Here is a 26,497-nt window from a genome sequence, read left to right on the forward strand (position 1 = left end):
AGATTCTCCAGAGAGAGTTTCATGTCATAAGGTCAAAGGTTAGATGAAAATGTTGCAATGTCACTTTTCTCGCAAATGGTTCAATGTATCTTCGTGGAACTTGGTACATACGCATGTACCGACTGGCAGGGATTATCTAGAGAATTTAGGGGTCATGGGTCAATAGTCAGGGGTCAAAGGTCAAGGTTAACTCCTCAAAATGTTACTATTTCCCTCATATACTAGTATATACAATGCTTGCATTATTTGTTTCAAAACTTAATACATGCATTACCTAATGGAGATTCTCCGGGAAATTTCGAGCCAGAAGGTCAAAGGTCAAAGGTAAAGAGTCAAAGGCCAGGTTTCAATGCCCCTCCCCCCCAAAAAAAATAAATAAAATAAAACCTATTTGTACTGTCATTACACTCTTTCTTCATACCTTGGAAATTACTCAATGCATATACTTATAAAAAGGTCCGTCAGAATTCAAGTAAAAATTCTCAATTCCCCAAATATGTGTACCTGCACTCTTAGAAAATTATAACAAACCCACTAGACATTTCTGACAAACCTGTCATTTCAATATTTTGCCAGTTATGTGAAACTGTCATGGATCACACATTGAGAAGACATTGTACTATACGCCTATTGGGAGAATCATGAATTATGGCGGAGGCATCAGTCGCCATAGCGACATTTCTAGTTTCTTATAGAATATATAATCATGTAATTTGTAAGACGTCAAAGATCAATAAAAGTATGTCAAAATATTTCTGAAACACACCATTCTCTTGGTTAAGTCTTAATAGATTTTCAAATGAACATAACTTATGATAGACAAAAATAAACATGCGATGAGCTAATTTTAATCAAATTAGAAAGTTGTCGAAATGATGTGCCTTCCAGGGAACCATAGGCCATTTTGTGCAGAATCTTCCGTTTCTAAAGGGTTATGTATCAGCTATATATACAATAATTCGTCTGGTCAAACGGCTCTAAATCCTATGTAAGTATTGCAAAACAATCGCGTCGCATTGTGGTGAATGTAAACTACAAATTTCCAACAAATGATTTGTATGACCCTAGACAGACTGCAGGTTCGTTGGTCTACACTTGCACGAACAATGTATCTAGCGACTCATTCGCTATGTCCTTCTTATTTGAGTGAATTATGTTGTTTTCGAGAATCTATATAATGTACACGACCTGGCCCGAGGAAATTATATCTTGAACAACCAAGACGAATTACGGTAAAAGAGCCCTCACGTACAGAGGTGCGAAACTCTGGAATGAATTCGAATATCCAGAGTCCGCATCTGTATCAATTGTATCATTTAAACGTAACATTTGTCAATTCTGCCCGTATGAATGAAAAACCATATTTATAATCCTAATTTTGCACAAAATATGCACCACATGAAATTTTCTATAGGTTATGATTCATCTCTTTTCTCACCATATTATGTTTTCTTAGTTGCTGTTACTTTTCTATTTTATTTTTGTTTTGTTTTGTAAAGTGTATGATTGAGGTTTGTTTTTGTATGGTACTATGCCCCTTACTCGCATAATAGTAGAGGTTTCCTTTTGATTTTAGTATCAAATATTGCATCATTGTATTTATCTTTTGTGTGTGTGTATCGACATCTTGAGTAAATGCACCGAAATTTACTGTATTTTGAATATCTATTTCTATTTATGAAACAATGTTATTTGTAGCCTACATTTGTTTGTTTTTTAGTTCTGAATATACGACAGGAACCCCAATGAAAATTATATATATTTGTGGCTGAAAGGGCAATACTTTTCATGAGTGAAAAATGAATAAAGAAAAAAGAAAAAAAAGTTATCTGGTGCAGAACAGAATTTCAACACTTCACAATAATGGCAACCTTTGTGTTAATTTTCGTGTATCTCTCTTTATCATATAGATGTTTATGTATGCGTATATGCATACACACACTCATAAATACTGTCTACATGTATATATATATATCAGGGCTCCACACTAACTTTTTTATTTGGTGGCCCAATGGGGCCACCAAAATCATCAATTTCAGATTTTTGGTGGCCCGAGAGAAAAATTTGGTGGCCCCCCAAAAACAATAAAAAACATTAAAATTCCTTCATTTTTTTGATAAGTCAAATATTTACGTTTTATCATAGTAGAACTGGAAGCTGGACATGATTGTCTACTCATAAGTAAACCTCAACAAACTCGCAACACTCACTCTCAGGCACTCATTCAGTCCTTTTCATCCATCCTCTAAACAAATTTGACTGCTGAATGGTAAGACTAAGTATGAATATTCATTGACAGGCACATGGGTTGTAACATCTTAACATAAATAAATGACACTTTTCAAAAAAATTTGGTGGCCCGAGGCGGGCCACAAAATTTGCCCTTTTTTGAAATTTGGTGGCCCGACTTTCATTTTTGGTGGCCCCGGGCCACCGAGCCACCGTTAGTGTCGAGCCCTGTATATATATATATATATATATATATATATATATATATATATATATACACAGTGCGAGAAGAAGAGCATTCGTGGACGTAGCTAGTGATCAACGTGCGTGTTTATTGCCGAGCTTTCGGTCTCATTAGGACCTTCATCAGGGCTGTAATGATACAAAAATGACTCACTCGTATGGGTACACTCGTAACAATATAAATCTAACTAGCGTGAGTCTATAATGGCTATGTCATCAGTAGTCTTGTTGTGCGTATAGATGGTTGAGAGTTGCCAAATTTCTCCTTATTGTGTTGTATAGTGAGCCATTGTCGTATCCTTTTGTGGGGACACACATTCACATTCACACACATTAAAGGGAACACAAACCCAAAGAGCAATGTGGATTGAGTAAAAGCAGTAACATTAGTAGAACACATCAGTGAAAGTTTGAGGAAAATCGGACAATCGATGCAAAAGTTATGAATTTTTAATGTTTTGGTGTTGGAACCGCTGGTTGAGGAGACTACTAGAGGTTATGACGTATGAGAGGACCACAATATAAAGAAAATGTAAAAGGAATTCCACAAAAATTCACTTTTCTAGCAAAATGAAAGAGTTCTTGACTAACCGCTTTCAGAAAGCAGGGGGAATAAGTGCTACCTCTAACATATGTCAGTATCAAGTTGATGGAATGTGTAATTTTCATGAAAAATGAATTTTCATTGAATTCCCTTTTTATTTTTTTTTATATTGTAGTCCACTCATACGTCATAACCTCTAGTAGTCTCCTTACCCAGCAGTTGCAACACCAAAACTTTAAAAATTCATAACTTTTGCATCGATTGCCCGATTTTCCTCAAATTTTCACTGATGTGTTCTACTGATATTACTGCTTTCACTCAATCCACATTGCTCTTTGGGTTTACTTTCCCTTTAAGGTAAATTCTTTATTGTGTCTGTTCTTCACATGTATAGTGTGTGTGCTTGTGCATGTGTTTCAATGCACACACACACATATATATATATATATATATATATATATATATATATATCAACAACCGTAAATATTTTCCAAAATTGACCATATATATATATATATATATATATATGGTCAATTTTGGAAAATATTTACGGTTGTTGATAAACTTTTACCGTATTAACTAAGTCAAACTTAAATTTTAAGACCAACTTAAGATTATGGTAGACTGAGTGTGACTTCCTTTGTCTTGTAAGTTTCGTTGTAAGAATGAGAATTGGGAGACTTTTTCGTGCAGGCATCAATTAGCAAAATAAAGTAAGAGACAAAGGATTGTTTTGTAAATTTTGATTAAAGTTTGAAGTGGATCATTGCATAAAACTGAAAAGGGAAACCAACGGCATACCACAATTTTAGGTCGATCTTAACTTTTAAGTCAGACGTAAATTCTTCGTGAAACACTCCCGAGATCACACAAAGCGATTCCTACATACAATGACATACTAATGACCTTGCTCTTCTTCCTCCCGCGAGTAAGCACTCAATCTGTGATCTTGACTTGTCTTGGCGAAACCCTGTAGACTCCTCATTGACAGCTAGTAGTTCTTCTCAACAGTCCTACATATTTAATAATCCTGCAGCAGTTGTTGCCGAGTTCCAAACGAAAATCAGCAACCAATTTCCAACTTGCAGACCATAGTTGGTTACCAGTTGCTGACCATTTGCAAAATTTTCTGCCAGCAGTCGTCAATTCATCATCATCAGGATTGTTATGGTTTTGTTGTTGTTGTTGTTGTTGGTAAAACGTTAGCAAGGCGCTCGCTAACTGGTCGTCAAATGGTTTGCAAACGGGCGGCGATCGGTCGACAGTAATTGGTCTATAACTGGTCTGCAATCCGCCGCCAATCAAAAATTGTTGGGCTTTGTCGCCAATAATTTTTAGGTTGATGGAGGTCCAATCTGTGTATGTGTGACCAGGCCCTTAGACCCACGATACCGTACACAAATGAAATACTTCGAATAAATCCGTGGGAAGGCCTTAGAGTGGTACGGCGGTTATGCATCCAACGGAAAACAACTTGTTTCTATCAATGATGAATAATAATAAAAAAAAAACATTAAATACGAACATTACCCAAGCAGCCTACTCGCAATTCAAAACTTCACTAATTAATTGATGTTCAAATACATCAGTTGAAGGATTGCTTCATCTTCTACATAAAAGCAGGAAATAATACTACCCATAACACATGTTGATAAGAAATATGTATGTCTCATTATAAATGCATATTTTATTTAATTCCTTTGTATTTTCTCTCAATCGTTGTATGGCCGTGACATCACGCACTGTAGCCTTCCTATCCAAAGATGATGAGATATTGATTAACTAAAAGTTTAGAATTCACAACTTTGACCGCCTCATTCAAATTTCCTCAAACTCGAGTGAAGTGGTTTCTAATCTTTCTGCATTCGTCACTGAATTCATATTTATCCATTGTGTTATAATTGTGGTAAATTTCTCTGCACAAATAACTTTCACGAAAAATAATTGTATATCATCTGGCGTGTGTAAGGCAGGAAGATAAAATCATTCTTTATCCACTTTGGGGCGCTATATTCCGACTAACAGGTGTTCATTGTCAATTGCGCAATTTTAACTAGAAATGTGGTTGGTTCGTTCATAAAAAGATATTGATTGATGCCACAGTTGAGCCCAGTAACGCCCATAAATGGACGAAATAAATAGAAAATGGATCAGACGTGTGAATGTATCGCCATCCTTTGTATTGCGCACGCGCCAATCATCAGATTTGCATTCATTTACATGTACGGTAGTAAATGAAGGATAATGCTGGCAGCTTTTAGGACCCCTACAAGGGTATTTATATTATTGGCAATATAGGGTTCGACCACTCCCCAGCGATTAGCGAGCTGGAGAGATGGTGGAAGTGCGACGGTCTCTTTGCTGGAGAGGAGCAATGGATGCCTGCAGCAAGGGACGTCGGTCTGGCGCATTAATCTGCGTCATTCTGGTATCAATAGTTCTACCGGGGTTAGTTACGGCTCAACAAGGTTAGTACTGAACGTTTTCTTTTCATTTCGCAACAGTTTGATAGAGATCTATAAATATCTGGACAAAAGAAAGATAGTAAACTACCCTGCAGTGATGTTTTGGAAACAATATATTGGTTACGCTATTTGATGAAATTGAAAGGTATCGGGAGATAAACAGTAGGTAAAAGTAAGATAACCAGATGAAAGGATAAACGAACGCTGAGGCTAAAACACTTCAACAAATAATTCACCACATAAAATCATTTGCCACTTCATAGATTATTTCACTGTGAGATATTGAGATCCGGAATCATATGTAATGGCAAACATTATTTCAAGCTATGAGGTGCCAATACACATGGCAATAAAGTACTTTCCCTTGTTTTTTATTTCAATGTTCTTTAGAGTTGTGTGATCATTTTTTTTTATACCCGAAGACTTTGTGTTTATTATATCCACATTTCATCATATAAAACAATGCTACATTAATGTTAATTTTGATTCTTTGCTGCCATAGCTCCACGGGATGCATATCTTCAGGGCCACTCATACGACTTCTTCACAGTGTCATGGACACTCCCAGTAAACCCAGTTATCGGGTTCATTGTGCAATACAACATAGGCACAGATGTACTCATCTTCGACGAGTACATCCTCGATGGGACCCGAACAACAGTCACACTACGCAACGAAACTCTAAATGGAGCTAGGCCTACTAATGTTTTTGTTGTCTCCATCACCACTGGAGGTATCTTGCCAGAAAATTCCGTGCAGGCCACTGATATAACAACTAATCCGCCGGCTGGTCGTAAGTTGTATTTTGACATTTAAAGCGTGAGATAACAGATAAAGGCATCCAGATTTAGATTTTATTCGCTTTGTTGAAAAAAAAAGAAAATCACCATCACTGAATTTATACTTTATCATACGATTGGAATGTCGACACTCATAACAGCCACCTTCATCTTCACGTAAAGGTATCCCGGAATGAGTAATGTATATTAATGCCAAAGTTGTTTAGTACTAACGAAATTTACAGATGTGAACTGAGTAGTGATAAATACGAAATTAGCATGGAATATTATACAGTCTACGCCCGTATGTCATTTTTAGCTAAAAAACCAAAGACTTAAATATTTATTGTTTTGATTACATTTTCATAATCCTCATCTCTCTGGCAGCTACAGATGTCGATGTTGTCGTTGTATTTAGTGGGGTTTTTTCTGTAACAAGAACAGCTTTAGGAAAAATAATGTTGGAGCATTACAATCATAAAGGCTGCATGCGATAAACTGCTGTTGCATGATGAAGTCGACGAAAACATTTTCATCTTCAATATTTTCTGAAATAAAGTGTATGAAAAAAAAACAGAAAAATTATACCGTGCATGACAGATATTATCGAACCATAAACGTTAGTTTCTCACAGGTCATTCCCGCTCTTGTATCTTGAGAGGCGGTCCAAAGGGTTTAAGTCTTGTATAGAGGATCGTCTGTATCAGAGATATGAGTCTTATCAATGTTACCTCTATCTAACCCAGTCCTGCCGGTCGCTCCTACCGGTGGAACCGTACAACAGGTGTCTGAGACAAGTTTTGAAGTCAACTGGAACATACCTGCAGGAGTGGATGGCTTTGTAGTCGTCTTTGCTACCTCCACTGGAGATTCTGTAACCAGTGTTGACCTCACTCCTACGAGAAACTCATACCTAGCTACAAACCTGATCGCCAACTCTGACTATCAATTCGAGCTTTATAGTCAGAGGAATGGACTAAGAACGCCTGGACCTCTTCAAGTCCTAGCTCCCTCTTTCAAATCTTCCAAAGGTGAGAAAGAATGATAAAGATCAGTTAACATTAAATATAATGTGTAAAAGAGTACAACAATGAAAAGACTCTGTTTGCCTTCTGTACTGTTTTAAAACAATGTTATGACAAGGAACTTTATTTCCCCAATGTTTTGCATATTTCTGCACATTCAACATTTGTTCAATACAAACTCAATAATTCTTTCACTTATTCTAATGCAATCCTTTTATACGATCCCATTTATGTAAGAAACAGGACAGAAATTAAATTCTAGCCCTTAGGATTCGTTCCAATATTTATTGACGGTGCATTGTGAAGTGGAGTCAGCTCAGTGGATTCATGTTTTGAACATTCTGAAGTGAGATAATGAGAAACCTCAATATGAAGGAACATGTAATTTTCAAAAGGATTCAACATTTATTTGATGAAAATTGGTTTTCAAATGGCTGAGATATCAAAAAGTGATAATAATAAAAGGCTACATGCCACGCCTTTTATTAAGATTTGTTTCATCTTGTTTTTGGATATCTCAGCCATTTCAAAACCGCTTTTCATCAAATAAACTTTTGAAACCCCTTAGAATTGCATGCTTTCTGACATCTCATGGAGTGGTTTCTGAATATCTCGCAAAAAAGTTAAGAGCTAAATCCTCACCTCGACCAGAACTGTACACACCCTTTAATTTGTAGCCTATGAATCTAAGAGAGTTACTATAGAATGGATAGGGCAGATATTATAACCTTAGTGTTACATTTAGTTTCCCGTAAAAGTTTATATTTCCATGTGCATAAAGATTTAACCGAGAACCCGAGGAAGAAAAAGTGTATGTCTGAGCTGTGTGAGACTAGTAAAGTTCGATATGCGCGCGCGTGTGTGTGTGTCTGTGTGTATATGTGTTTGTTAACAAATTCATATTTGCAGCTAAGCCTTGTAAAATGTACCTTGAAGATTGGACAATACTTTGGACCAGACGTTTTCTTCCGTGATATCGAAATTTCGTGAGAACCGATAAAGTGTATAAAGAATATGTAGCTGATAATATTTTGCCTTTGATTTTATTTTGTTGTATCCGGAATTTGTGTATTCCTTTGCAGCGAGTACGTTGATAACAATAGACTTCTACAACACAACATTCATCAATATGGTCTGGGAGCACAACGCGTCTCTTCCTATTACCTCCTACATCATCTCGCTGTTGGACGCCAACGGGCAGGTGGTGAGAGGACCGACGAGTCGGACACCTCAGCCGAACATGGAGCACTCTTTCGAAGGACTCACACCGGGGACCCAGTACACCATTGACTTCAACACTGTCATTGGCGGAGCAACAAATAGCTTTGCTAGACAAACTACATTCACATGTGAGTACAGAACCGAGATGTATATTTTATCTATGAATATAGTTAAAATAAAAATAATTATTTCGTGTTGAGGAAATCAACCTGGACATAATTGAATCAATTTGCCCTTTTGCGCCATTCAATGCAATACAGAAGCAGGTGTGATTATCTTAACTAATGATAATGTAAATAATTATGCAGTTGTTTTCCCTAACTCCGTTATATACATTTCTTTCAAGATTATAACCAAGATTTTTTTTTTCTCGAAGAGATTTCAATGTCATTTACTATTTGACTCGTTAAGGATTTCCAACAACAAGCAACGATAGTGATTTTAATATCTACAGGACAATTTTTCCATCGTACATGCGGGTTGAGAAACTGCAGCAATATCAGTAGAAAACTTTAGTGTAAATTTGAGGAAAATCGGACAAATAGTTCAAAAGCAATGTATTTTTGAAGTTTCTGTGAAGCCACTGCCAGTGACTGCTTGATGAGAAGATTGCTACAATGTAAGCTGTCCCATGCGTAGAACGATATTATGAGGTATACATAAGGAGAGTTTCACAGAATTTCACAGAATTTCATTTTTATTTTTGGAAAAAAAGTACACTTACACTCGACTTTATACTGACATATGTTAAGGGTAATATTGTTCACCCTGCCTTCTGAAGGAGGCAAGTCAGGTGCTCTCTTATTATGCAAACTATGTGAAAATATCGTTAGTTTTCTTTGTATTTTCTTTATACCGTTCTACGCATAATGACATCACAAGCTGTTGTAGTCTTCTCATTTAGCTACGGCGGCATTAAAACTTCAAAAATTCATAACTGTTGAACAGATTGTCTGTTTTTCCTCAAATTTTCACTGATGTGATCTACAATATTGTTGCATCATCTTAGACCTTTTGTATATGCAGGTGAACTTGCCATGAGTAATGAGATGCGTCCCTCTATGATTACTTCTTTGCGGAGCATCACATGTAATGGGCTCTGTATGTCGTGTATGGTATGTGTAAGGGAATATAAATAATATCTGCTATTCCTTTCTTTCACTTTTACCTCCAGCACCAAAACCACCTGAAAACATACGTGTGTACCAGCTTCCGGGTTTCACATCCCTCCTCTTCAGATGGGACCCTCCATCTCCACCAAACAACTATTTCATTGATTACGTCATTGCCTATTCTATTGCCGGGTCCAACGATGCAATTGAGATTGTTCGACCCCAGGATACTAGCAGTGTCCTACTACAGGGATTGACTCCAGGAGCTTCTTATTTATTTTCTGTTTTAACTAACATCGAACCTTTCAGAAGCCCCTTTGCTCCGTTTACTCCAGTTACTTTGGGTAAGATGTTCGAGGTTCTTAAAGGAAATATGTGGATACTTGTTTACTCTCTTTCAATTTTCAATCTGTCTGCCTGTAAACCAGCATACACTTTAACATCATTCAAATCAATTTGATGGTATAGCCCTAAATATTCACTGTATTCTTTGCGCAATTCTTCGTTCAAACTCACTTTTGACAAGAAGCGTTAAAAAGAGTTTCACTTTTCAATTATTTTCTTGTCGTATCTAAGGTGCTTTGGCTGGTGTAAGCATCGGAGCGGTAACAGCACGGAAAATGGAAGTCTTGTGGACTGTTCCTATTGCTGGTGTCCAGTCCTATCGGGTGCAATTGTTCAGTGAAGACGGGACGCAGGAACATACTCAAACGGTGGCTGCTGACCAGTCTTCCGTGGTTTTTCAGGGTCTCACACCAGATACCCTCTACACAGCTGTGGTGGAGGCCGTCAATGCTTCGGGCTCAAGTGTGGCTGGGTCCGACTCGGCTAGAACGAGTGAGTTCATGCAGGGGTATTGGCGGAGTCAAATCTAGCCTGATCGAGTACCTTTGTGCTATACATTGTAATTACCTTGAAAAAAAAAGTGATAAAGAGAGGGAAACTTTATTAATCAAACCGCTCCTATTTTAAGCTCAGGAGCAAGATACTGCAATGATGAAGCAAAAGAGTTTTGACGACAAAAGCGGCGAATCGTTTACATATATACTGCCTTATTACGTCACTTTTATCAGGGAAAAGTATGCAATTCTTAAAGTTCGTAGAATATTAGAACATGGTTATATCCTGATACGAAGGTTTTTTTTTCATTATGACCCCCCCCCCCCACACACACACGCACACATACACATACATTAAAAAACTAGTTTATTTCGTAAACCAAAGTATAAGCATGGAGGTGTTCTCACCTCCCTGATCAGATCACGTACACTTCTGATAACTCACGGGCTTCACTAGTGTCTGACGGAACGAACTCAATCATTATCCCTAACCTCATCCCCGGGACGACGTATAGCGTCAGAGTTGTGGCTTTCAGAAATGATGGCTCCCAGTTGGAGGTTGGCACAGACACTGCCACTACTGGTAAGAAAGGGGAATTATTTGAAATAAGGAGGCTGAATCTGATTAATAGATAACAGCAGACAAACAAAAACTACCCCATCCCACCCATGTAAAGGTTATAATTCTATCATGCTTGCGCGGAAACACCTGTTACCCGTGGGCTTCGTAGAGGTATGCGACAACTGCAACTGCTTTGTGTGATATTTTCACAAAGCAATAATTTCTTATCCCTTCATAAAACTCATGAACTGGTAGAAAAAAGAAAACAAAAATAAGAAACAAAAACAAAAATCAAAACCGCACAGGCCTTGCTTATTTCATATTATTGAAATGATTAATCTGGCTAATGCCTCCTTCTGCTGACAATATGGAGGCTCATCTGATCCCCTAAATGCATAACTTTCAGCGTTCCGAAGAAATCTGAGCCGAGAAGCATATTATAGGGGCCCTGCGGTAAAGATTCGACATTGATATGGGTTATCGGGTGAAAGACCTGGTAACCGCCCGATATATCTGACGGAAGCTTTCATCCGAAGCGTCCGATTCATCTGATTGTGGGGTGGGGGGGGGGAGGTAATTCTTGGATGATCGCTCACTATTGAGTTCGACACTTTCGACAAATGGCGAACTGATACCACCATTCCACAGAGGTTTTTTTTTTTTTCTCTCATCGGTCAATCGTCGGAAGCAAGGTTTGTTGCTTTCAGTCACTCATCGAAGTGTATCGGATCACAGTCTGATGAATCCGACTTGTGTTGGTAGACTATCGGGTCAGTGTCATAGATGTCGGGTGTGTTCCGATGAGGCAAGATCGTCCGATGAAGGAACTAATCTCAGGGCTTTGATCGTCATCGGACGCCTTTCCCGATCGCAAGTCGAATTAGTGTCGGATGAGTGTCAAGTCAGTCTGTTGTGTGTCAGATTGTATTGCGCAGGTATCGGGCGTGTCTGGCTGACTTCCGGCAACAATCTCTGGAGTGTCCGATAATTAACCGTCATCAGACGCTCATCTGATTCCAATCTGCGGTCTGCCCGACGTGTTCGAGAGTCGCCCAGCCCAATGCAACACTCATCAGAGGGTAAACGATATTCTGCACCGTTCGATTACTATACCTGTTGTGAGATCGAAAGGTTAAAAGTTTATCAATTCAACTGTCACCCGACACTCATCGTACACTCGTCGTACAAACCTAGTGACATCCGTTTGCCAACGGTCTATAAAAGGAGGGTGATCCCACAGTCAGCCAACACGGGCGCCTTGGCAAAAACTGTTAGCTACATCCTGATCGTGAAGATTGGGAGTCGACAAGTCCCCTTCTGTGTTCTAATACGAAATGACATACAAATACAAATATAATAGAAATATAGATTGAATGAATGTAGCAATATTAGCTGAACACATCAGAGAAAGCTTGAGGAAAATCGGACGATCCGTTCACAAGTTTTAAATTGTTTCGGTGCCGCTACTACCGCTACTCATGGATAAGAGGACTACAGCATTTTGTGACGTCAAGTATAATTATGGAAAACAATATAACCAATTCCACAAAATTGATTTTATTTTGTGAAAAGTTCACATTCCCTGGACTTGTTGCTAACATATGATAAGAGAAAAATTATTCCCCTCCCCCCCCCCCCCCCGCGTCTGCCTTTCTTTGTGAGGTAAATAAGTTAATTTTATTTAGTTTTAGTTTTTTTTTTACTTCGGTTTCCATAGGCGACGTCACAAAATGTTGCAGACTTCTCATCCTGCGTTAACAGCACCGAAACCTGAAGATTCAGAACTTTTCAAGTGATGGAACGATTTTCCTCCAAATCATTTCACTAACGTTCTCTACTAATATTGCTGCATTTACTTAATCCATGCATACGTTTGAATTACATTCTTCTTTAAAAAGGAAATCCAGTCCAAAAATAAGTTTGTCTGATAAGAAAGAGTACAATTTTGCGAGTTCAAAGGTAAACATTTGACTGAAATTGGATGAAAAATAAGGAAGTTACGAAATTTCTGCCAAACAGTTCTCGTACAGTGGAAATGAATATGCAAATGAGTGAGCTGACCATGTCATAACCTCCCAAATTTACATTGATCGTGTACAAAAAATGACGAAAATTCAATGTTTGCGTCATTGAAGTCTCAAACATGTTATTCCTGGTTGAATAACTTCAGAATATTGTGGTCACTTAGATATATCAGAATTTGAGCCTCGGGCATAATTGTGTTTGAATGAAAAACTGAAAATTTCAACATTTTATGTACACCTATGACAAGTTGTGAGGGGATGACATATGTTCACTTTGCCATTTGCATATTCATATTGACCATTCAAGAACTGTTTCCTCAAAAATTAGCGAAACTTCAAAATGCCATGTAACTTCCTTAGTTTTCATCCGATTTCGATCAAAATCTTACCGTTTAACTCGAAATATTTTACTTCTTCTTATCAGACTAACTCATATTTGGACTGGATATTTCCTTTAAGAGACTGCAGACTCCTCGGAAGACCAGCACGGCCATGAAGGCCGAGCTGAGCAGGGCAATCCATCCGTTTTTCTTCAGTTATATATCCCAGTTGAATTGTATCATTGTTATTTTTGTGATTTTATGGTGAATAAATAAACAAACAAACAAACAAACAGACTCTCCTGCGCCACTACAAATCTAAGTGCCGGTGGACAAGATCGTACTCAAACACTTCCACACCTATACAGGCCTACGGCTCCGGAGGATATACTACTCTGGTCCATGTCACCCCTTATGCGCTGGGAAGTACAGTGGAGTTTACGAAACTAGAATAAAGAATAATAATATAGGTATCTGTTTATAATACAAATATTGTATTTTTTGATGTTATTTAGTCTTTTTGTCCACGAGGAGACTGCAAAATACAAGCTTGCTTTTTAGCATGTCTCCTCCATTTCCTGCAACTTTAGTTTCAATTCAATTTTCATTGTTCACTTTGCTTTTGTGATGCGTAGTATTGTCAACTCCACGTATTTTTCTTTGTTACTACATTGCATTGATGTTGTGTTATTTTGTGTATGAAAATGTTGTTGGAAATGAAATAAATGAAATGAAATGAAAAATGAAATTGTTTGGATTGTTTTTGTTTCTTTTTAATCTAAAGACTTCAGAGATACATGGAATTGGCATTTCACTTACACTATCGTCAGGAGGTGTACTGGTTTGGAGTCTGTTTAACCCACTTACATACACAATTAACGGTTTTGGCGCAAATCAGCCGAGTATCTGGTCTCAGTCTGATTGTCATTCGATATATGAACGATTAGTTGAACTGGTGTCCTGCGATTGTTAGAAGTGTTGTGTCAGCGTCAGATCCTCCTCTATAATCATAATCAGATGAACAGATAACAGATATCAGGCGGCTACCAGACTTCGATCCGACTACCCCGATCAAAGTCAGATCTCTCTCTCTCTCTCTCTCTTTCTCTTTTTTTTTTTTTATTTGCTAGGAAACAGGAACCATAAATACCGCTTGTCGGCTCAGATTTCACCGGAACTCAGCGGAACGCCGAATTTTTGGCATTTGGGGATCAGATGAGCCTCCGATGGTCAGTGGAATTGGGCCTTAAGCGCTGAGCTAGATTCAAATGTCGGACAATCTTGCCTATAATCGGATCATGCCTGATACCGGTACGTCTAGAACTCTAAGACCTGGTTTTCGACCAACACAAATGGATTCATCGGACTGTGATCTTTCATAATTCACTCGGTGAAGAAAATTCAAACAAGCGAACTTTCACGACTGAGGAGAATTAGGTTTGAAATGGCATGGCGATATGAGTCGTTTATATCCATATTCTCAGGAGCGAGTAAACTGATGTACAGTGTATCTTGAGTGTAAGCTAAAAATAAGAGAGACGTTAACATGTTTCGCGCTAGAAACAGAAAGAAAAGGAAAACGGCAGTAGTTTTCATCTCCGTTCCACAAACTCCGGTGAACTCAAGTGAAATACATTGTAGATATCTTGTCGAACAAAGTGCGAAATGTCTGTTCGCCACACCATGATTTTCATTGTCATGACCGTATCGAGAAATATGAAAAGACGACATTCGTGGTTTATCTGTTTATCAGGCGAATTATACATTTTAGGAATTTGCACACATGCACATACTTGTTATTGCACAAATACACACACACACACACACACACACACACACACACACATGTATGACATAGACTATAGTTCTTCCTGTCAGTCATGTGAAATAGAATCCTGTTTTCTTCACAAAATGCAGCAGTATTTAATTATGACTTTGTATGCGGATAAACTATTCACGCCAAAATGTGTGTGTGTGTGGGGGGGGGGGTTCTCTGCTGGTATCAAATGCAAGATCAGGGACAAATTTAGTCATGATTGTAATAATGCAATCGATCCACTTCTCGTTATTTTTCTGATGATCGCTCTGTCACAAGAACGTCAAACATCGGTGGCTATTCAAAACATTACGTCGGACACGGCTGTATTGGTGTGGGATCAAATAGCAGGCACTGCGTTCTACACAATCACCTACACAGACGGGGTGACCAGCGCCACAGTCCCGTCAACAACAGAGAGTGCAACCATCACCAACTTGACCCCGGGCAGTACTTACACTTTCACCGTACAAGGCGGCCCTCTTACTAATCGCATGGATGTCGGCTCTGCTACTGCTACAACACGTAAGTCTCTTGAATCACGAGGCAGGAGTATATTTTCATTCAACCAACATCTCCCTTGAGCAAAACGTACATGTGACAACCCAAAGTTGGCTGACATATTATTAAAAAAAAACAAAAAACAAAACATGTGAGTAAACTAGACAACCACATTTATCGTGTTGAGTCATTAATGATTATACATTTTCACAATATGCACGTAAAGGCCATGTCACACTTATAAATCAGCGAATGCCTAGCGGATGGGCAAAATTTGGCAAAGTCCAGATACGCTCGAATCCGCTCGAATTCGCAAGCAAAATGTGGTTTTCGAACGTTCGCCTAACGAATGATGAGCATATGCTAACCGTGTTACGAGTGGATAAAGTAACGAATGAAAGCGAATGCGTACAGTCCATTCAACGGATGCTGAGCGGACAGAGCGAATGAGCAGCGAATGCCCAACATATGCAAAGAGAGTGGTTGTTGCAGAGGACAGACTTTAGTCGATATATAAAGCTTTTGTAGCAATTACATGATGGAGATGTCAAAAGCTTCATGAACTTTCTATATGACAAATTTCTCTTAATGGGTCAATTTTATATAAGAACCATATGGTTACTTGTTGGATAGCAGTGGCGAATAAAAAAAAAAAATGTTAGCGACACTGTATTCAACTGTTTGCGAATTCTTACGAGTGTTTTGCTTTGTTTTGTTGTTCTCTTTTTTTTCAGCTGTCTCACTCTAACTGTCAACATGAGTGAAATAAGGAGGATTTTCGGTATTTAGAAGGTTCGTTGTTCCGAAACATACAAATTCCCTCTAATTAGATGTTCTTTAATCTGAAAATGACAAAAAGATTTGTTATTCCGAACATTTGTGGCGTTATTCTGAAGGTTCGTAATTCCTTGTTTCGTTCTCGGAATACCAAGTCTTCTTACATTTTCTCATTATCAAACCTCGGAATAACGAATCTTTATTCTTTCTTATACTATTAACGAACCTTCGGAATAAGGAGCCTTTTCATTTTCTGCTTAAAGAACCTTAGGAAGAACACATTTCAGCTTTGCGGAAAAGTGAACAATCAAAATAAAAAACTTTCGAAATAAGGAACCCTTTTCCCTTCTCATATCAACGAACCTTCGGGATAACAAACCTTATTTCCTTTGCTTATTAACGGAACTTAGGGTTAACGCTGTAAACGTAAATTAAGCCACCTGTCTGGTAATGACCGTATAACGCAACATGTTTTGGTTAAAACAGTTCCAGTGCTTGAAGTCATTTCTCAAACTCCTACGACCGCCACTCTGAACTGGACAGCCATACCGAACAACATCGTGTATCTGATCATTGTGTCGGGTCCAGAAGGCTCTCGGCAGCTGGCCACCACCGACAATTTTATCACAGTGACAGGTTTGACACCACGGAACCAGTACCAAGTGAACGTTTTCGCCAATGCTCCAGGTCCGGTAAACGTAGGAACGGCAACAGTACAAACAGGTAGGTTCAATGGAGAGGCGTGTATGGCTGTTGAGCGCTATTGAATGGAATTACCAGACAAAGCATCAATGCTGACATATTATATAGGCCTTTGTCATTAAGCTCAGAAGTAAGGTTCTAATTCTCGGCAAAGGGTCAGTGTGTACACACATGTACATGACGTAACGCTTGTAGGAATTTGTGAATGAGCGTCAGAATGTAGGATGTTACATCTCGTAATATCATAAACCAGGGGCGTCACCAGCTTTTTTTTCAAGGGGGTGGGGGTGCGTTTTGACACTAAATGTAACGAGATTTTTTTTGGCAGACATTTGGAATTCAGGAAGCTCTCGATCCCCAGACTTTCAGGGTTTTTTAGGGAAACCAAGCGGGGAAAGGGCACGCTGTTAGAAGCGACCGAGCCCGAGCGAACGGAGCGAGCAAGGGGGGGGGGGGGGAGGGTGTGGGAGGAGGTTGTCCCCCCTCCCACGGTGAGAACTTTTTGCATTTTGATGTTGTAAATAGTGCAATTTGATGCATGTTTTTGCTAGTTTTATTGACTTGAAACAGTCCCACTTGTTTAAGGTAGCAGTATATTTTGATGTTGATATTATTGAACAATTTGCCTATAAAATAGTATCATCCAAATAAACTTCCTGTTTTAATATTTACATTGAATATTACGAACGCGACCAAGCAAGAGCGAGCGGAGTGAGCAAGGGGAGGGTGTGGGAGGGGGTTGCCCCCTCCCACGGTGAGAACTTTTTGTATTTTGATGTTGTAAATGGTGCAGTTTGATCCAGGTTTTTGCATGTTTTATCGACTTGAAACAGTCCCACTTGTAAAGATAATTTACATCAAAATGTACTGTTACCTTAAGGTAGCAGTACATTTTGATGTAATTGTTGATGAACAATTTGCCTATAGAATACTATCATTTAAATAAACTTCTTGTATTAATTCTTGGTGATGTCATGAACGCGACCGAGCCCGAGAAAGCGGAGCGATCGAGGGTTTAGGGCGTGGGAGGGGGTTGTCCCCCTCCCACAGTGAGAACTTATTGCATTTTGATGTTGTAAATGTTGCAATTTGATGCTGGTTTTTGCGTGTTTTATCGACTTGAAACAGTCCCACTAAAATAGCAGTAAATTTTGATGTAAATCATTATTAAACAATTTGCCTATGAAATGGTGTAATTGAATAAACTTCTTGTATTAATTCTTACACTGAATATTACGAACGCTGTCTGTTAAGCAATCAAACAGAAAAAAGCATGCACACGAGAGTGTACATAAGAGGCATTTCTCCTCCCAAACGAAGATGATTTTGTATTTTCAGACCTGAAATTCAGCGATCTGGTGCAAACTTTTGGTGCAATACAACTGTACTTGAATTTGCAGCCCCCTCCCAAAAATAATTGTTAAAAATTGGTGTTCGGTGAAATGTTAATGGCTCTTATTCCGAGTGTGCATAATCTCTGTGTATGTACAAAGTATAGTGAGGTAGAGCTTAGGGGGAGGATGTGGGAGGGAGATACCCCCTCCCGCTCGACGGAGTTTTGAGTTTTTAGAATTTAGATAAAGCGATCTGAAGCATACCTTTCGTGGAAAATCCGGAAATTGTCATTCCCCATAGTGTACTCGATCAGTATTAGAAGGGACAAGGCAATGGGAGGGTGGTAAGATACCTCTCCCATATTCTATTATATTTTTTCCGCCTTCCAAATCCCCGGTCAAAATCTTGGGGGGGGGGGGGGTGACTGCCCCATCGCCCCCCCCCCCCCGGCTACGCCATTGGGAAAGGGTTGATTGTCAATTGAACGGAGATAATATCCCCTCCCCCACGACGGAACTTATGCATTTTTTATTCATTAAGTAAAGTGACAGATTTGGTGCACACTTTCGATGAAACATTTGTAAATCTGTCAATCTATAGGTGTATTAAGTCCATGGAAAATAGACCGAACGGGGGAAGGTGTGGGAAGAGGTATCCCCCTCCCACACGAGAAAGACTTTGCTTCACAATGCTTAGAACTGAAATTCAGCAACCTGCCATCTAGTGCACACTTTGGGTGAAATAATTGGAGAGATTTCTTACAAAAAAGCAAGAATATCTTTTCATCTCGGGAGTTATAATCATGAGAGGTGGGGCAGATATGGTGCGCTTACCCCTCGAACATTTTTATGGAGGCAACTTTTTTTTCTGTCAAAAAAGCAAGAAAATCTCATCTCACTAATCATTTCTTATGGGGGGGGGGGGCTAAATTAAAATATGCTTGCCCTTCCAATGTTTTTATGGGGGTAAACTTTTTTCTGGCAAAAAAGCAAGAAAACCTCTTCCTCTCGGGAATTATTTGGGGTGGGCAAAATGATATACTTGCCCCTCCATTTTTTTTTTAATTAGGCTAAGGCTCGCACTTGGGCTCGCATTCATATCAATATGGATTGGTCAGAAGTAACGTGCTGCACATAGACCCTACATACTTGTAAGTAGCACACGTACATGCAAACGTGTGCGTGCTCCGTACCGTGCGGTCGATAAATAGTAAACACTGATGTAGAACACTCGTAGATATGTATAAAATGAGTGCTGACAGAGCCCAGGATGAGAATTGTTGTTGCCCACGATTTTGTTGTCACTGATGCAAAATTAAGAAAAAAAGTAAAAAAGAAAAAAACCCAAGAATGATTATTTAGCGTCCGGCGTTGATGTCGGGGGGTGCGTCCGCACCCAACGCACCCCCCCCCCCCCCGTGACGCCCATGTAAACATTGATAAATGGGTGTAATGAAGGTCTGTATATAAAGCTCAATGTGCTATTCAAAGAGATATTTAGACTGAAGGTTTTATCCATTTTCATGGATATGGTATGAAGTAAAAAAAATCTATTAATTTTAACTTTTGTTCCTGTTCCTGTTCATATGATTAATTATTTTAGTTTGTGCATGTCATAATCATCAGCACTATTAGAGGATACTCTCCTGTCGTACACAAAGGCATTTTCATCACTTCTACACATGTGTGCTTTAAATGTAAGAAACTAACGAAATATTAATTCATTTCATTTCATTTCATTTCATTTCATTTCATTTCATTTCATTTCATTTTATTTATTGCCCATAAAACGGAAACTCTTCATGAATCAAGTGGCATACATAATAACCCATACATAAAGCACACCATCCAAAGTGAAGCACAAAGGATAATTAAACAACACACAATAATAATTCATTGATTCAGTATATAAATAACACAGAAGTCATTATACCCAATAACAAAAATTACATCCACGACATAAGATGTTGCACCTGTTGCACCTGCACCCAAATGCATAGGCGTGGCACAAATGTATCCAAATGCATAAGTGTGGCACAAATGTATACAACTGTATATTTCCCTATCAATGATATACACTGTACCTGTATGTTTTTAATACGTGTAAATGTATGTTCATATGCCACATTATTACCTGAAGTGTTTTTTTTTTCAAACCTTTTCTCTAGCAGTTGTGTATGATGAGAGGTTAATTGAGTAAATGAGTTACTTAGCCTCTCCTGGTCTTATGAGGCTTCATTTTAGGCCATTACGTGGCAGAAGGGGTGATTTGTGTGCCACTTAGTGGCTCTATAATACTTCCACGATTAGATGAAATCACCATTCTTATCTATCAATTGATTTGTTGAAGTCTTTTGAAATTTTCGACAATTGGGCAGTTATATAAGTGCTACTTCAATTCTAATTGATTTCACGAAGTTTTAAAATGATTATTATGATGTCTATGTAATGTGCATATATGTGTACGTTTGTACATGTATACATTATAAAAAAGTTCATAAGAACATTTCATAAGCATATACGTATTTCTATGTCCTTTATTGTACTTTCCGAAAATGCCTTTTTACGTGCTTGTACAAACGAGTATTGTTACTTTATAATGACTTTGTATTATTTACAATGGAAAATAAATGAAATTAGCTGAAATGAAAATATTCGTGAATGTCACAATAGTACAAGAAAAATATGTTGTTTTTTCTTAAATTGCCAGGTCTTACTTTTTCGATCAAGATAAAGAATATTTGACGTTTTATTGGCAGACCTTCGAAATGGCTTGTACGTGTAATATTCAGAAGAAAGGCAGCCAATTACTTGTGTGCGTTCCTCCTTCTTTAGAAATTATTCATCTTAGTGTATGTGAACCTCTCTCTCTTTAACAGAACTGAATTCTGTGGTAAATGTGTTGGGCACCAGTGCACAGACAGTAAGCCTCGACTGGACTCCTATAAATGGCGCTACGTCCTACCGCGTTGATTATCAGGCTTCTGGTCAGACGACCCCAACATCGATAACAACGACCCAGCCGAACGCAGTGATCGATAATTTGCAGCCAGGAACAACTTACACAATCTCTGTGGTTGGTCTCATTGGAACGACAGAAACTGTTGATGTGGGCTCCGTGACTGCCACTACAAGTAAGCGAAGGGCACATCAAATATACTCCTAGTTTACCTTACTAAGATGAATTATTTCCTTGTTCTCTCACCCTATTAAACGAAATTTCTTTCAGATTTCTTCGCATTAAATTTGTCCTCATACGACTTCACAGGTACACTCTTCAATCTCACGCCTAACATTACTAACTTCCAAACTACGAGCTTTGACATCGGGTGGAAAGACCGGGCCGAATTTGGCTACCCACTGTATGAAGTGACCGTCAGTGAAGTTGGAGGGACGTTGAGGCAAACATACAACGCAGTCGCAAATGGAGGAAACTTATGGGTGAATGCTGTTAACCTGACGCCAGGCACACAGTATGCAGTCAGCATCCAAGGCGTGACACTCACAGGCCAGAGAGAAGAACAAGTTTCACGTAACACCTATACTAGTAAGATTATATCTTTATATTTCCGTCTTTTCTGTAAAACAACTTGTACAATATTGTTACACACGCATTTTGTGATTATTACAGCGCATCAGAATTTAACATCTGAGAAACACATAACACTGGCTCTGTCGAGTAGCTGCACTCATTTTGGATTTACTTCATAACAAAAGGTACATTGTGTGGCACACACTTGAATGATCAGAGTATACATCATGGTGATGAGTGATGAATGTATTCTTTTTTTTTTTCATACCTGCCTGTAACTTTTGCCGTGAATTGGAGTTATTCATCTATTTCAAACCTATTTATTATCACATGATCTTTGGAGACTGTAACAAAGGTTCGTGGACTGCCCCAAATCATTCTCTCTAACGCATTTAACATCGTATAGTTCATGCTATCCCGTTTTTATTATTTTTAGCTGAGATCTTATTTTTGACTCTCAGCGTCCAACTTAAATTTGATGTTCACCGAAGAAAAGTTCAACATTTCTTTCGAATGTCGAAAGTACACTGTAGTGATCAAGCAGTCAACAGTCGAGTTTCCTTGGTCCTTTTTGTGGTCTTATTTTCCAGTCACAGTCAAACCCAAACATTGCGCATTTATCAGATTCATGCACAATAGTATGTTGCAACATTTACGAAGATGATTCGAAGCAATATCAACACTTCCCCAATGTGTGATTAGCGATTGCCTTAATTTGTCCGAACAGGTCATAAGAATCGAATTCTATGTGTTGTATACATGGGAAAGAGATGATAATCTTAGCTTGACTCTAGACACTTGACAATAAAGTGGGTCACAAATCTATAACTTTAACAATAATTATCAAAATCCGTATCCAAGCTAGAATATTTCAAAACGGGTTTAACTAGAACATTCATCGACCGCGAGGGAAATTGGCCATTTGCTAATGAACTGATGTCCCTACAGGAATCAGTGCGTCATCACGTTGTACGAGGATCTTTGGAGGCATTTTGTCTAATGCGCACAACTATACCAAGCTTATAGATATGAGGAACTCTTGCCTTTGAGTTTTACAACATCATACTTAAATGTTGGTGCACCGTAACGCACGACAAGAATATGATCACTCAGCAGAAAACTATGTGGCCAAAGCTGGCCAATTAGAATATCATCTGATCGTCGACGTATCATTGATAAAAGGCATTATTTACCATTTGCAGATGAAACAAAGCTCAGCTTAAGTGCTTCAAAATACTTCTACAATGTGAGATAGTCATTAAAACAACCAATGTAAAAATTTGAATCAGTGAAATCAATGTTACGTATTGTTGAATATATGAAATGTGAACAATAGTTATCCTATTAAACATGTTTCTAGACTAAACCGTTTGCAGTCATGGTTAAGTGAGAAAAATAGTGATATCTCCTTATGTTATAGGTTTTATTGCGAAATTTATGTGTGGTATGATGTTTTGTCATATAACTGGCTACACATGGGGTCATTGATAGCCATGACTCTACGAGGGTTCAACCGGGAGATTCTTGTAGAAGTGTGAGGGACCACCATTGATGTTTGACCCCTCTTTATAGACCAGCATTCCCTTAAAAAAAACCCAACAACAACAACAACAACAACAACAACAACAACAACAACAACAACAACAACAACAACAACGGCAACAACAAAACCTAATGCTACAGTCACACACGGCCGGATTTCGAACCAGGTCCATAAGGAATTAAAACGTATCGAACCGGTTCGAGCTGTAGAGACCCGCATCGATTGACGCGCATCGTAACCTGTGTCAATTCCTGATGGATACCGGGGGCTACGATCCACGGTGGTGAAAATTTTTGGTTATGTTCAAAATTTTCTCCCGGATTTCAATTCCGTATTAATATAGGAATAGTCCCGGTTCGAACCGCATTGACTGGCACCGAGCGTAAACCCATATGGATCCTTGCCGTATACAGCACTGCCTTCATGCAACTTGTGATAAAATACGGGTCGGTACCACTGTGGTCGGTACGGGTCGAAGCGGGTTGGCACGGGTCAATATAGGGGTCGAAAAGGATTCGGGTAAGGATTTAAAAGCGGATTTTTATATGGTTCGATACGGGTGTCTACGGTTCGAACCGAGTCAATACTGTTCATTCCTTATGGACCCGGTTCGAAATCCGGCCGTGTGTGACTGTAGCATAAATAACCCTCCATTCCGGGAATAATCCGGCTCATTTTCACCCGGATCATATCCGTTTTTGTGACCCGGCCGTGTGTGACTGTAGCATAACAAACAACAAACGTGCCGCCGCGGCGCTGCCCCTCCAACAAGGATTCTTATATGCCTCGCCAGCAGACTTTGTCTATGTACAAAAAAAAAGTGAAAAGTTAAAAGTAAAGAATAAAAGAAACCAGCATTTGGTGATACATGTAATTGTATGGTGTGTTTGCGCGAGGAGAGGGAGGGTAAAAGCAACGATGCTTTAAAAACAAAAAGAAAGCAGAAATGTGGCCATGAACGTTGAAAACTAATGCTAGTGTCACACAACGGCCGGATTTGTCTGGGTCCATGAGGAATTAAAAGCGTATCGACCCGGTTCGAGCCGTAGAGACCTGCATTGACCTGCATCGTAACCCGTGTCAATTCCTGATGGATTCCGGGGGATACGATATGGCGGTGAAAAATTTTTGGTCATGTTCAAAATTTTCTCACGGATTTCAATTCCGTATTGAAATCCGAATTGACCCGGTTCGAACCGCATTAACTCGCATCGACCAACTGCAACCAGCAGCGTTAAACCGTATGGACCCTTGTCGTATACCGCATTGCTTTGATGATAAGGTTTACATCCGGGTCCGTACGGGTTGAAGCGGGTTAACACGGGTCGATAGAGGGGTCGAAGGATTCAGTTGAGGATTTAAAGCGGATTTTTATCAAGCTCGAACCGGGTCGACACGGTTTCAATTCCTTATGGACCCAGTTCGAGATCTGGCCGCGTGTGACTGTATCTAGAATAAATCACTCTCCATTCCGGGACCAATCCGGCTCATTTTCACTCGGATCAAATCCGTTTTGTGAGTCGGCCGTGTGTGACTCTAGCATTAGGTGAATGGACATCAGTATGATAATGAACGTGTAGTGTAATGTAATGAGACATAAAGCATGCAGAAGAATAGACTTCTTATCTCCTCAAGCGCATATTGTATGTGATATGACTATAAATATGATGAAAGTATAGGAGAATGCCTCTTTACCTACGTTGTTTGCAAATATCTTTAGAAATTAATTCACACATTACACAATACATGACATTGGTCTTTTGATATCGATCATTCCAGGAATGAAAGTATGCCAAAAACTGAAAAAGATGAAAACTTAAAAAAAAATAAAAATCACGGAACTCAATACCTCCACCACTTTGCAGAGCACATCCCCCCCCCCCCCAACAATGCGGTCAAAGTTTTTGATCGTTTCACTAAGAATTTCCACAGGGTTGATTTCAGGCTGTGTGAACACCATTATTTGAAGACGAAACGAACATCTTTGTATGCATGATTAAAGTCCTTCTCTACATTCGTCACAGGACCAGATCCTCCTACAAACGCGCAGTTTGCCGAACAAAACAGCGACTTGGTTCTCTTGTCGTGGCAACCCCCTGCAAACGGACGGGTAGACGGTCATGTGATTATCTGGGGTCCGGAAACACAGCCAGCTGAAACATTTAACCAGGTAGACAAACACAGGGACTACAAACTAAAAAGTTGGACAAATAAAACCACAGGAACTCTTGAGTACGCAGTGAAAGTCAGTGAATTTTCAACATTTCTTAGTGTCGCCAATTCAAATAGCCCTATGTTTACCTTCAAAATGACGTGTTTTGTACGTGTAGGTCATTACATTTGCCTCAATTGATTCTGGACGGCTGATTTTCCTGCAAGGACACTCAGCACATCAGTAAATCTGATGAAGTAATCATTGCTCGCATACTAATGCTGTATGTATCATTACATTGAAACTGTCTATCTGCTACGTAATCCACTGTTTCTCAACTGCAATCATTGATCGTTGATAAAATTTATCTAATATTTTAGGATATAGATTCTTGTCTGTTTGACTGACTCTCTCCTTGGAAAATTCGATGTGATATCTGGCATCAATATGTATAGTTTCATCTGCTATAGGTAATTTCATTTTCGTACTGTTCGTTTGTTTATAATAAATGTGTGTGTGCGTGTGTGTTCCTGTGACTGGGGCCGCGAAACGTTTGATTTGTTTTGTTTTGTTTTGTCTTGTCTTCTTAAAGAGGGAGAGGGGGCAAGGGTCTGTGCAAGGTTTCCCCCTAATATACTTGTACGACTGTAATTTCGATATTGACCAATTGCCATTGTGACTGTTATGTGTATATGAATATTTTTTGTCCGTTTGCACTGGACAAGTACATTGTACAATTATTAGTGCTCCTACCATTTTACAATGTAAGCCGTTCTG

At 38.9% G+C, this 26,497-nt stretch overlaps 1 protein-coding gene across 1 annotated transcript in view; it reads left to right on the forward strand.

Annotated features, from left to right (window-relative positions):
* Positions 1-26,497, forward strand: part of LOC140231681 (fibronectin-like) — a 51,228-nt gene that overhangs the window by 7,941 nt on the left and 16,790 nt on the right. Inside the window, exons 2-12 of the mRNA XM_072311835.1 lie at positions 5,315-5,416; positions 5,984-6,274; positions 7,007-7,291; positions 8,368-8,634; positions 10,195-10,455; positions 10,915-11,040; positions 15,459-15,704; positions 16,944-17,180; positions 21,373-21,627; positions 21,762-22,001; positions 25,593-25,738. Of these exons, the coding sequence (XP_072167936.1) occupies positions 5,315-5,416; positions 5,984-6,274; positions 7,007-7,291; positions 8,368-8,634; positions 10,195-10,455; positions 10,915-11,040; positions 15,459-15,704; positions 16,944-17,180; positions 21,373-21,627; positions 21,762-22,001; positions 25,593-25,738 (2,456 nt within the window). The remainder of the gene's footprint in view (positions 1-5,314; positions 5,417-5,983; positions 6,275-7,006; positions 7,292-8,367; positions 8,635-10,194; positions 10,456-10,914; positions 11,041-15,458; positions 15,705-16,943; positions 17,181-21,372; positions 21,628-21,761; positions 22,002-25,592; positions 25,739-26,497) is intronic.

Source organism: Diadema setosum, chromosome 8 (genome assembly GCF_964275005.1).
Source record: "Diadema setosum chromosome 8, eeDiaSeto1, whole genome shotgun sequence".
Taxonomy (NCBI): Eukaryota; Metazoa; Echinodermata; class Echinoidea; order Diadematoida; family Diadematidae; genus Diadema; species Diadema setosum.